Here is a 13,701-nt window from a genome sequence, read left to right as displayed (position 1 = left end):
GAATAACTTCGATCAGAATATTGATTGGCGTAGCAGCCTTGGGAGGCTTGGAAATCCATCAGATGGATGTTAAAACTGCCTTTCTAAATGGTGATTTAGAAGAAGAAATATACATGAAACAACCCGAAGGTTTCGAGGTTAAGGGTCAAGAGCACAAAGTGTGTAGACTCGTGAAATCATTGTATGGACTGAAACAAGCTCCAAAACAATGGCACGAAAAGTTTGACAATGTGATGATGTCAAATGGTTTCAGCATTAACGAATGTGATAAATGCATCTACTACATATGTACTCCAAACGGATACATCTTACTATGTCTGTATGTAGATGACATGCTGATTATTGGCAGTAACAAAGATATCATTCAACAAACCAAGAACATGCTCAATGGAAAATTTGACATGAAAGACATGGGACTTGCAGATGTCATTCTTGGGATTAATATCATTTGAACTTCAGATGGAATTACTCTGTCTCAAGATCACTATGCTGAAAAGATCCTAGAGAGGTTTAAGACCTACTCGAATGGAACCGCAAAAACTCCAATGGATATGCAAGCTCACCTAACCAAGAACACAGGTGAACCAGTATCACAGGTGGAGTATGCACGGGTAATTGGAAGTCTGATGTACTTGACCAATTGTACAAGACCCGATCTAGCGCATGCGGTAAACGTGTTAAGTCGCTACACAAGTAATCCAGGTCATACTCATTGGAAAGCAATAACTAGATTGTTGAACTATTTGCGATACACTAAGAGTTATGGGCTGCACTTTGGTAAAGAGCCAGCAGTGTTAGAAGGGTACAGTGATGCCAATTGGATTTCAGATTCTAGAAATTCCAAATCCACAAGTGGATATATCTTTACACTCGCTGGAGCAGCAGTATCCTGGAAATCTTCCAAACAGACACTCCTGGCCAGATCAACCATGAAGTCAGAGTTCATAGCTTTAGACAAAGCAGCCGAAGAAGCAGAATGGCTTCAGAACTTCCTGGAAGATATCCCGATGTGGGAAAAACCAGTGCCAGCATTACGTGTACATTGTGATAGTCAATCGGCTATATCTCGGGCACTGAATAATCTGTACAATGGCAAGTCTCGTCACATACGAAGACGACATAAGACCATTAGACATCTGATCTCAAGTGGTGTACTCACGGTTGATTACATCAAGTCAGCGGAAAATTTAGCGGATCCGTTCACCAAAAACTTGCCGCGAGATCAAATCATTAAATCATCTAAGGGAATGGGCTTATTGCCTATCACAAAAGAGGATGTTTGATGGAAACCCCACCTATGCGATTGGAGATCCCAAGAGGTTGGTTCAAAGGAACAACTAAATCAAGCAGAATCTGAGAAAAGCACTGAAAAATGCTCAATTTCCATGATGATAAACAGTGCTTCCTGTAATTATGTAAGGTTAAGCTTTATGGCTTTTAATGAGATAAGACCATAGCCTTCATATACATGTATATAGAGTATAACAGGATACTTTCTGTGTATGTGACAGGTACTTGGCAATCACCTAGTGAGTGTGAAATGAGGCCGTTTCTAGGAGAACGAAGACAAGTCTATACTCTCCAAGTTCACTCATGATAAACCAGGCACGTTCAAGGCCACAATGAACACAATAGAGAACTGAATGCTACGAGAAGACAAAGCTGGGTTGTATCTGTTGATTTGGTTTACACCAAAATTCGGGTGGTTCAAGACATCATGTTCACTTCCTGGAGAGTAAATCCGACAGATATTAACAATGAGTAGTTCAAGGCTGAAAAACGCTACTTCCTCAGACACAGTTAGTTTTCGCTTATACTCTCGAAAAGTCCGTCTGTCGAGTCAGTAGTCTAGTTTGAGTCTAGTCTGCATAGTCTATCGAGTCTGCATATGTATAGAGTCATTTCTATTCATGTGAGGGATTGTTGGAACCCAATATTAATAAGCATTTGGACTTGTAATATTGAGTTTGTGTGTGAATAAGAAATGAAGTTTAATAAGCAAATGGGCCTTATAAATTCATTTGAGATTTGGGTTTGAGCCTATGGAAATGAAATGTTCCTATTGGCTATAACTAAAAGTGGAAGTTTAGTGGAATTGTATTTGTCCCACATTGCTCACAAAGGAGAAAAATCTCTTGTATAAATATGACCTTCTCACAATAAGGGTCAACAGCATTGTGGAAGTAAAAGGGCATTATGCAAAAACACCTACGCGCGCCGCCGCCGCCGTCGCCGTCGCCGGTACCAGTGCCGGGTTCGGGCTCGGCCTCGTTGCTCGTTGCTCGTTGCTCGTTGCTCGTTGCTCGTTGCATTTTTTAATTAGCTCTTAGGGCTCTTGGGCTCTTGGGCTCTTGGGCTCTTGGGCTCTTGGGCTCTATATAGCTGGGTGTGGGTCGTGGGCTTCTTAGTTCCTGCGAAATATTTTTTGCATATTGAAAGGATAAATCTTAGGAAATAAAAGATTGCGTCCAGATAATAACGGAAGATTTCCGAATCCTTTTACTCGCGGAAATATGAGAATATCTCGTAATATTCCTTTTCGCAAAAGCTTATTCCTTGCGAATCAAGCTGAACCTTACGGTATAAATAGACGCCCTCTTCTCTCATTCTAGATCATCGAATTAAGAATCGGATTTTCGAATACTCCAAATACACAGCAAATCCCTCTCGTCTTAATATCGTAAGTGTCTCGAGAGTTATAGCGTAGTATTTTAGTTCACAGATTCTATTACGGGTGTTGCGTAATAGTCTCATCACGGTTGTGTCCTGGGATTCAAAAATCGCAACAAACCGTCTCACACTACGGGCGATTTATTGAGTTAAGGAAAGAGATCATATCTCGACTCCGTGTTTTCGTCTGTTTTCAATCGGTTTTCAAACTCTCATTTTAATCTCTTACCTTAACATATCGTTTATAATATTGCTATTTTCTATTCGTGATTTCAATCGGATTTCGCGGTCTTACAAATATTCTTTCCCTTGACATCTTTTAGTACAGATATGTCTAAAAGATTTGTCGAATATCCAAAAATAATTTGACTAGATAAAAAAAATCAACACCAAATTGTATCTAACCTGGTAAATAAATAAATAAAAAAACAAACCGAATTGACTAATCTGAAGTGGTTAAAGATTAGTTTTTGTTTGACTTTACACGTGATCGTAGTTGCAAGCATTGTCTCTCTCTATATATATCCACTGATCTTGTTGTGGCTACACACCTAATCAAACTACTATCTTCTTCTTGGTTCTTTATCATCTCCTCCGCACATTTCTCTTCTTTTTGGTCAAAAAACCATTAGTCTTAAGAACACATTTCTCTATTTTATACATATAAAGGAAATTAGTAATGGAATATAAAGTAAAATCATCATCATCTTCTTCTTCATTCACCACTCAACTCTTTGGCCCCAAGGAACCTTCTTCCTCCTCCAACTTCAACTCTATTTTCCCTCCTCCCTCAAAGGTCCTACTATTATCCCCTCTTCCTATAAATCCTTCTGTTGTGTATTTTTTCCCTGATTGATTCTTGAATTTCATTCTTCCTTTTCTTAGGGAACAGCAAGAAACATCCTAAGCTCCAAACATGGGTCCCTAGGTCAGTGGAAAAGTCTTTCTCGTACTTTTTTTTTTTGTTTGGACCTGTTTACTTAAACCTCAGAAATCTTGTCGTCCTTCTTGAATCTATATGGTTCCTTTGCTTTACATGAAGCCAAGTTTCATCGGAAAACGTTCTGATTCATCTCGAAACACATGTAACTCTTGATTCAAGAATGGCTCAAGTTGCTTTATTTTTGTTTGGTATTAAGTCAAATCAAGAACATCAAAATATCAATCAAGAGTTTGTCCAAACTGCTTCCTTTTGCTTGAAACTATGCAAAAACTATTATTTAATGAAGAAAACGTCCGAATTTAGCTGATCTAACAAATACATGATCTCCTCCGTTTTTGTGGTTTCTTCACAGACGAACGTAAGGAATCGGCAACCTGCAATCTAAGTTCATCTCTTTACTACGGTGGTCAAGACGTTTACTCTGGATCCACAAGCAACCATACTTACCCTACCGTGAGTCATAATCTATCCGTGTTGCTACTAATTCATATCGATCATTTTAATCTTCTGATTTTTTTTTTTTTAAAGATATATGCTTGACGTTGTCAAAATGCTAAATCAATCAGGTTAACAAGGCACAGCCCAGAGGAAACGATGACGCTAGTGGAAACAACTCGCAGGACGCATCCAGAGGAAACTGGTGGCAAGGCATATTCTCTGACATACCGATTTCTCTTTTAATCTCATGTCTTTCTTTTGTTTACCTTCTAACACTTCCTGTATCTCGACATTTATTGCAGGTTCACTTTATTATTAGAATATTTTTCTTTCGGAACTATGAAGAACATCAAGTTGAAACAGAGAACGATTTTGATCGTATCTTTCTTAGTTTGACTTGTTGGAAAGAAATTGTATCCATACGATGCTTTGTTTGTCTCTCTGTCTACTGTTAAATCAAAGATTATATTTTTGTACTTATCAAAGTGCTTGAATTCTGCCTGAAGTGGCAGAGAAACACAGAGGATTATATCTGGCCTTCTAAGTGATCTAATAAAAAGAAAAGACTCAAATCTTTGAAGACAAAGAATATTAGGGCTTAAACCAAAAAAAGAAGGGGACATATTAGGGTTAATAAATAAAAGCGTAGAGAACAAGTAAGACATAGATAACAAGTGCAGAAGGAACTAACACAACAAGAGGCACAATTGCCGCAAGTGCATGAAAGCTTCTCTTACATTCCAAAGGTCCAAGCTTGATCTGAACAAGATCCACTAACGCCATCGTCAAGAACCCGCATCCCAAAACCGACCCGACACACGAAGCAACGATCCCAACTCTCAAAGCCATTAGATTCACGCGCCCCATTCCCGCGTTTAACACACGCGCCTCCTCCACAACGCTCCCGTTGTTCGCTGTTGTCTTGATTGTTTGTTTGAGAGACATAGCGATGAGGCTGGAAAAGAGGAAGAAGCTGAAGGAGTAAACGTGGCTTGAGACTAGTCTCTCCGCTAGCACGGTGCCTTTTGCGGCGATACATCGGTGGAGATGATGGTTTCCGGCGGCGGAGGAGGATGAGGAAACAGGGAAGGTGATGTTTCCGCTTGTGGTGAGGCCGAGGAAAAGAGCAAGCGAGAAGAGGGAATTGACGTTCACGATTCCGTCGAGAGCCGTGACGTGGATTAGCGTCGTTGGGAGGAGCCGTCGTCGGAGAAATTCCACGGCGATGCCGGAGATTGCCATCTAGAGAATTTGAATGGCTGTTTCAGTCGCTATATAAAAGTATATACACTTTTGAGAGAAATGGAAACTTATTTGAACCAAAAAGAAAAATAAAAGTTGTTTTTTAGAGTTTGAGTAAGTGTGTAGCGTCGAAGGTAAGAAATGCGTGTCGTCTCTGGTGAGGAAAAACGACGGGACAGGTGATGATGGGCAACGTGAACCCGTCGTCTTTTTATTTATTTATTCTTGTGTAACCACAGATTTCTCTTTTGGACTAGAAATGTGGAGAGGATTTATGCATAGTTAATTATATTTATAGTTATGAAAATTTTGGATTCAATTTGATGCAATTGATTATTTATCTGCGAAGAGGACATGAACCGATGACATTTTACATCCTTTATTCATTTATTTTCTTTCCCAAAAGAACTTCAACTAATCAAACGAAAATACATTTGCATCATCATCTTACAAATGAAAATCTGTTTTTCATTTTCTATTACGTTATGGAATTAATGCTTTAGATTGAAATATAAGAAAAACAAAAAAAAACAAATCCTCGTAAATCTTCAAGTTCGTTGAGCTCAGTCGTGAAACCGGCCATTGGTAATTGATACCACATGAGCCAGGTTTTTTGGAGTCCATTATAAAATGTGTGCATAAATAGTTATGCCGTATAAGACAAGACCAAGTCATCCTCCATATTAAACTATGTTGTTCCAACTATATAAAGAGTTTTTCGCAAAAAAAAAAAAAAACTATATAAACAGCTTAGATCCCATGTTGAAATCCTTGAAACCACAGGATATACATTGTACCATTTTGTAGTTTTAATGAATACACATTTAAACTCCATTGGTGGGTAATATCACTCTTCCAAGAGCTATAAATGTAACAACGTGCATACCAAAAAAATAAATGTAACAACGTAACCAAAGGTGCAAAGATGCTTCATGAGCCTTGGTTGTCTTAAGACTCTCATTAGCGTTAAATGAAGCCTTAACATTCTTATATTTTAAAACGAGCGAAAAATTAACAATTCTTCGGTTTAAGAATCTGCCAATAAAAACCATGGTAAATTTTGTTAGTCCCAATTCCCAAGAGACAATTTCTGTCAAATATTACAGGAACATTTTGTCAATTTAATTCCAACAATCGGACATTCACCACCTCATTATCAGAGTCAGCATAAAGTTTTGAAAATTTAGTTCAATTTAGTTCAATTTAGTTTTTTTTTTTTTTGTTTTTTACAAAGAATTCAATTTTGGTTACTAAACACGCTGTGCCTTAAAAGAAAAACAAATAAATTATAAAACATTTTTATTTTGAAAATTAAGTTAATCAATCTCTAAGAAAATATATTTTATATCCAAAACATTATATGTATCTTTCTAATCTTAGATGTTCTTCATTCATATGCATGTTTTTATTCATAATATACTAATTTGATATAGAAAGAAGGATTACAGCTATACATCACGTAAACAAGGCAAATATATATGTTTAGGGGATTATCTAAAATAATGACTGTTTGTACCACACAAAGTTTGACAATTCAATAGGTGCTGTACTTGTACTACAATACCATTACATATACTGCATTTAAGAAATCACAAGAAAGAAAAGAAAATCTCAATAAATACGAAACCATTCTCTTTTAAGATTTTGGTCTCAAACACAAACAAACTCAGAATTTCATCGTCACCATGGATCATGATAACATGCATAACATGCCACCACCGTCATCATCATCAATGGCGAATCAAACAAAACCCCACATGATGATGATGCACATGACTTTCTTCTGGGGCAAGAACACGGAGGTTCTCTTCTCCGGCTGGCCCGGGACAAGCTCCGGCATGTACGCTCTTTGTCTCATAGTTGTTTTCCTCCTCGCCGTAATCGCCGAATGGCTCGCACATTCTCCCATCCTCCGTGGCGGTGGCTCCACCAGCCGCGCCGCTGGGATCGCTCAGACCGCCGCGTACACACTCAAGACTGGTCTCTCGTATCTCGTGATGCTCGCCGTTATGTCCTTTAACGGCGGCGTTTTCATCGTCGCTATCGCCGGATACGCCGTTGGTTTCTTGGTATTTGGAAGCAAAACTTTCAAGAAACCATCCGATGACCGGAAAATCGCCGACGTTCTCCCGCCGTCGTCAGGCTGCGTTTGCTGATGATAATAGCTTTTGAATTTTTCCTTATAAAGAACTTTCCGTTTGCGTTGTGGTTTGCTTTGAATCTTAATATTTCGTTATGGTTACATCGACTAATAGTGGAAGTTAAATATTTTCTATTGATTTTCTTTGGTTAGTAGCTAGTACAAATAATTTCACAAAATTAATTCCACAAGTTCATTAATGTTTTTGGAATCTAATGAAAATCATGTCCAATCCCATTCCATTACTTTTGAATTTTTAAGGGATATGGTTTTTTTTAATACTATATATAACTACGAAGTGAGATTTATTTAAAAAATATTATATTGAAAAACTTAATTAGATATAAGTATATATTATATAATAGTTATGATTAATTATTTTTGGTTTTTTGTCAAATATTCTTGTGATTTGTTTAACGCATATAAATTACATTTTTAAAATACATACATAATATATTAATAAATAATTGTAATATCATCATATAATTAAAAATGCATCTATAACATGCCTCCAAATATAGTTGTAATATCATTATACTTTACATTATTCATATATATTAAATTTGTGAATTATGCAAATATATAAACATAGTAGTATATGATAATATCTTAAAATATAAGATAAGATAATGTAAATGGTTGTTATGGTTTAAAATAGCAGAATTGTAATTATTCTAGTAATATGACCGAGTCGAGTGGAACTTCTTGGAAGCTCTGATGACTCAAATGGGATTCCATAATACTTGGATATCATGGATAATGAGATGTGTGCAATCAGTTTCCTATAGTATCCTCGTAAATGGATCCCTGACAGGGAAAATAATTTCATCTAGAGGACTACGACAAGGAGATCCTTTATCGCCATACCTCTTTATTCTATGTACAGAAGTCCTGATTTCTAATATCAAGGCGGCAGAATCAGCTGGCCTTATATCTGGTTTGAAAGTTGCTCAAACAAGCCCAGCGATTTCTCATTTGTTATTTGCAGATGACAGCCTTTTCTTCTGTAAAGCAGATCCCACCCAATGCAACTCATTCCTAGACATCCTCAGAATCTACGGAAATGCATCAGGGCAAAGAATAAACTTTGAGAAGTCTGCCATCACGTTTGGAAAAAAAGTCTTGCCAGAAAGTAGAGAGCTTTTGAAAAATATCTTGGGCATCACGGCAGATGGAGGGTCTGGTAAATACTTAGGCCTCCCAGAGCAACTCCAAGGATCAAAGACACAAGTCTTTGCGTATATTCGTGACCGACTCCATCAAAGAATTAATGGATGGTCCGCAAAACTTCTCTCAAAAGCGGGCAAAGAAATAATGATTAAATCCGTAGGACTAGCAATTCCGACATTTGCAATGTCATGCTACCTATTTCCGAAAGAGCTTTGTAAAAAGCTTACTAGTGCTATTTCCAACTTCTGGTGGAGCTCAGCCTCTAACTCCAAAGGAATGCACTGGATTGCATGGAACAAACTGTGTTTGCCAAAACATGATGGAGGATTAGGCTTTCGATCTCTTGAAGAGTTTAACCGGGCCTTATTGGCTAAACAATTATGGCGTCTTGAACAACACCCAAACTCCCTTTTGGCTAGAGGGTTAAAAGGCAGATATTTCAAGAATTCGCACCCGTTTAAAGCCCCCAAAGCGTCCAGGCCATCTTATGGCTGGAAAAGTATGTGGGCTGCGAAAGAGTTAGTTTTAAAAGGTGCTCGCAGAACTATTGGTACAGGAACCCAAACCCTAGTCTGGGAAGATCCATGGTTACCTGATACATTAGCTCGTCCACCGAAAAGTGTCCCAGGGATGAATGACCCTCTTTTATTAGTCTCTGATCTCATCAACCCTGACACAAAAACATGTGATATTCACCTCATCCGGGATGTCATAGACCCTCGTGATATACCCTTGATACTCAGTATCCACATAAGTCACACTCCTAATGATGATGGATACTGTTGGAATCTCTCAAAAACGGGAGCATACTCCGTACGATCGGGCTACAAATTAGCACGCTCTGAGTTAGACGAAGAAACAGCCTTCACCTACCAACAACCCTCTTTAAATCCCCTAAAAAGAGAAATTTGGAGGCTTAAATCACCAAAGAAGATGTGTCACTTCTTATGGCAAATGCTATCTGGAGCAGTGGCAGTGAATGAGCGCCTAACCAAAAGGCATATAGGAACGGATCCCAGCTGTCCTAGATTTGGAGAGGCAGAAGAAACTATCAATCATACCATATTTTTATGTCCACCAGCTCTCCAATGTTGGGCCCTATCATCAATTCCCTCTGCGACAGAGATGTTCCCATCACAAAATCTCTACGAGAATGTGGATTACCTATTACAAAACATCCTAAACAGAGAGAACTTTACAGAGTCGACTAGGGTGTTCCCTTGGCTTGTTTGGTATATTTGGAAAGCACGCAATGATAAGTTATACAATGGACAAGACCGATCTCCATCTGAAACACTTGATCTTGCACTATGGGAAAGCGAAGCATGGTTCTCAGCTAACCAAGATACGGACTCCATTGATCTTTCAACGGAAGATATAGATTCTCAAGTTATGGATCCACCAATTCTCACTTGTCGAATAGATGGATCTTGGAAAGAAGATAATCCCACAAGCGGTGTGGGTTGGATCTTGCACCTTCAAGATGGATCTATAGACCTCCTAGGCCTACAAGGAATCTCTCCTCTCCATCTCGAACTACTCAGCCTGATTTGGGCTTTCAGATGTCTAAATAGACACAACCGGTACTGTAATTATTTTGTTACAGACTCACAGGAGTTAGTACAAATGGTTACTAGACCAAAAGAATGGCCAGCATTTGCAACAGAGCTACAAGAACTTGAGGAACTTGGAGGCTTCTCCCCCGACATCAACATTGTATTTGAGCCGAGAACCAGAAATCAACAAGCGGACTTCCTCGCTAGGAGCGCTCGCACCCGAAATCGTGTTTTCTCTTATGTGAGCACGTCGGTGCCTTTCTGGTTAGATGTTGAAAATTCGCCTTTAGCGAATCTATTTTAAGTGAATGTATTATCTCGTGACAAAAAAAAAAAATTATTCTAGTAATTAAAGACCACTTTTAATAGAACTTTGAGAAGCTCTCTGAACTTGACACCTACACAATTGTAAATCACATATGACACAAAATCATTTACATAAGATAAGATAATGTAAATGGTTGTTATGATTTAAAATAGCAGAATTGTAATTATTCTAGTAATTAAAGACCACTTTTAATAGAACTTTGAGAAGCTCTCTGAACTTGACACCTCAGCATGACACAATTGTAAATCACATATGACACAAAATCATTTACATAAGATAAAATAATATAAATGGTTGTTATGGTTTAAAATAGCAGAATTGTAATTATTCTAGTAATTAAAGACTACTTCTAATAGAACTTTGAGAAGCTCTCTGAACTTGACACCTCAGCATGACACAATTGTAAATCACATATGACACAAAATCATTTACATAAGATAAGATAATGTAAATGGTTGTTATAGTTTAAAATAGCAGAATTGTAATTATTCTAGTAATTAAAGACCACTTTTAATATAACTTTGAGAAGCTCTCTGAACTTGACATCTCAGCATGACACAATTGTAAATCACATATGACACAAAAATCCTTTTTAATGTGTCATTGTAAAATAATAATAATAGAAGATTACGTATTAAATATTGGAGATCGAAACAACAAAGTTTTCCACCGTGCAGTTAAAACTAGAGCAGCCAGAAATGGGATTAGAGAACTTGAGGTTGCTGGTATGATTGTCACGGACAGGAATGAGATTAAAGAAATTGCAGCAAACCATTTTTCTGCGTTTCTAAATCTTGTGCCGGAGGATCTTCAGATGGCTAGTGTAAACCAAATGCGTGAGTTGATTGGGTTTCAATTCTCTGCAGAAGATCGAAGTCAGCTGGTTTCAGAGGTCTCGTTGGAAGAGGTTAAAAATGTGCTGTTTGGCATGCCTTCAAACAAATCTCCAGGTCCTGATGGGTATACGGTTGAATTTTTTAAACAGAGCTGGCCAATCATTGGTTCGGATTTGGTGGTGAGCATCCAATCCTTCTTCCTCAAAGGATTCTTACCCAAAGGAGTTAACTCAACCATTCTTGCTCTTATTCCCAAGAAAGTAGGGGCAAAGCAAATGAAAGATTTTAGACCGATCTCATGTTGCAATGTGCTGTATAAGATCATTTCTAAAATCTTGGCCAATCGCCTGAAACAAATCCTGCCGAAATTTGTGGCATCAAATCAATCTGCTTTTGTTCAAGATCGTCTTCTCATTGAGAATCTCCTTCTTGCTTCTGAGTTGGTCTCGGGTTATCATAAGAGCAACATATCCCCTCGATGTGCTCTTAAGATAGATATATCAAAGGCGTTTGATTCGGTTCAGTGGGGATTCTTGCTTGGTATTTTAGAGGCTCTAAATCTTCTTCCGGAGTTCATTCACTGGATCAAATTGTGCATATCGACAGCCTCTTTTTCTGTGCAAGTTAATGGGGAGCTGTCAGGTTACTTTGGTAGTTCGAGGGGTTTAAGACAGGGTTGCTCGCTCTCACCGTATTTGTTTGTTATCTGTATGAATGTTCTCTCAAAGATGCTTGACAAAGCAGCGAACCAGCGACGTTTCAGATTTCATTCAAAGTGTGCAAATACTAGCTTAACACACTTGTGTTTTGCAGATGATCTGATGATTTTCTCTGATGGAACTATGCGATCTATTGAAGGTATTCTTGAGGTCTTCGACGAGTTCTCACGAATTTCAGGCTTAAAGATCAGTGTGGAAAAGTCCACAATTTTTCTTGCAGGGGTCTCGGACTCGGTCAGAAATGAGATCGCCCAACGGTTTGCCTTTGATTTTGGATCCTTACCGGTGAGATATTTGGGACTGCCACTGTTAACAAAAAAAATGCGCACTCTTGATTATGCGCCCTTGATCGAAAAAGTCAAAGGACAATTTAATTCTTGGACAGCGCGGGCCTTATCGTTCGCAGGTAGACTACAGCTTTTGTCATCGGTGATTGCGAGTACAACGAATTTTTGGATATCTGCGTTTCGTTTGCCAAATGGTTGTATCATGGAGATCGATCGTATTTGCTCTGCATTCCTCTGGTCAGGACCGGATCTTAATCCTCAGAAAGCGAAAATCGCTTGGGTGGATGTCTGCAGGCCTTGTAAAGAAGGAGGACTGGGTTTAAAAAGCATCTCTGTAGCAAATGATGTCTGTGTTCTAAGGCTTCTGTGGAGACTTCTTACAGCTAACTCGCTTTGGGTGAGTTGGTCTAAGGCTAATCTAATGCGGCATGATTCCATTTGGACCACGCCTGACCCCTCAAATAGCTCATCAGGTTCCTGGATGTGGAAACATCTCCTGAAAACTCGCCAAAAAGCTGCGGATTTTTTCAAAGTCGAGCTTGGCAATGGTCGTTCTTCTCTATTCTGGTATGATAACTGGTCTAATCTTGGCCCGCTGATTAGTCTTACTGGTGCTCGTGGTATTCTGGACATGGGCGTTCGAGCGGAATCAACGGTGGAGGAGGTGATTCACATGCATCGGCGTCGCAGACATCGGTTACAGCTCTTAAACACCATCGAAGATAACATTGACATTTTTAAAAACCGATACAGAGCTTCGGTGACAGATACCTTTCTCTGGAGGACTAAGGAATCAACTTACTGCAACAAATTCAACTCGAAAGCCACGAGAGAGCAGCTTCGAACCAAACACCCGCGGGTCAGTTGGTCTAAGGGGGTTTGGTTCACTCATTGTTGCCCTCGATATGGATTTATGACGTGGCTTGCGCTACACAATCATCTTACAACAGGGGATAGAATGCAGAGTTGGGCTCCAAATGTCTCCACGGCGTGTGTACTTTGCCAAGACCCTTATGAATCTCGATCTCATTTGTTCTTCTCGTGCTCATTTTCGTCTCAGGTTTGGGAGAATTTGGCAAGGGGAGTCCTGAGTCATGAGTACTCCACGGACTGGTCTGAATTGATTGTCCTTATATCCAACCCTCGTCGAGACAGAATTCACAGCTTCATACTTCAGTACTTATTTCAAATGACCATTCACGTCTTATGGAGAGAAAGGAACGTTAGGCGGCAGGGATCTATTCCATCTTCTGCAGCTACCTTGATCAGCTTCATTGATAAGGGAATCAAAAACCGGTTCAGCTCTATTCGTCTTCTCGGGGACAACAAATATGAGCAGGGCTTTCAGATGTGATTGGCTTCCAGACCTTAA

The 13,701-nt window shown here is 38.9% G+C and overlaps 3 protein-coding genes across 3 annotated transcripts; 2 read left to right on the top strand and 1 right to left on the bottom strand.

Moving 5' to 3' along the window:
* Positions 1-3,219: 3,219 nt before the first annotated feature.
* LOC18021123 lies at positions 3,220-4,491 on the top strand. Its single transcript, XM_024158002.1, has 5 exons — positions 3,220-3,466; positions 3,556-3,598; positions 3,966-4,066; positions 4,180-4,261; positions 4,354-4,491. The coding sequence occupies exons 1-5, from the start codon at positions 3,350-3,352 to the stop codon at positions 4,368-4,370; spliced, it is 360 nt and encodes a 119-aa protein (XP_024013770.1). The 5' UTR covers positions 3,220-3,349; the 3' UTR covers positions 4,371-4,491.
* Positions 4,492-4,652: 161 nt separating this feature from the next.
* LOC18021122 lies at positions 4,653-5,293 on the bottom strand. The gene has a single exon (XM_006404380.2). The coding sequence runs from the start codon at positions 5,291-5,293 to the stop codon at positions 4,682-4,684; it is 612 nt and encodes a 203-aa protein (XP_006404443.1). The 3' UTR covers positions 4,653-4,681.
* A 1,654-nt stretch (positions 5,294-6,947) lies between these two features.
* On the top strand, positions 6,948-7,453 carry LOC18021121 (copper transporter 2). The gene has a single exon (XM_006404379.2). It carries the CDS (start codon positions 6,979-6,981, stop codon positions 7,447-7,449), a length of 471 nt encoding a protein of 156 aa, XP_006404442.1. The 5' UTR covers positions 6,948-6,978; the 3' UTR covers positions 7,450-7,453.
* Positions 7,454-13,701: the final 6,248 nt, after the last annotated feature.

The sequence above is a fragment of the Eutrema salsugineum genome, unplaced genomic scaffold (genome assembly GCF_000478725.1).
Source record: "Eutrema salsugineum unplaced genomic scaffold, Eutsalg1_0 scaffold_16, whole genome shotgun sequence".
In the NCBI taxonomy this organism is placed as follows: domain Eukaryota; kingdom Viridiplantae; phylum Streptophyta; class Magnoliopsida; order Brassicales; family Brassicaceae; genus Eutrema; species Eutrema salsugineum.
The sequence above is the reverse complement of the archived record's forward strand: the minus strand, read 5'-3'. Positions and strand labels throughout refer to the sequence as shown.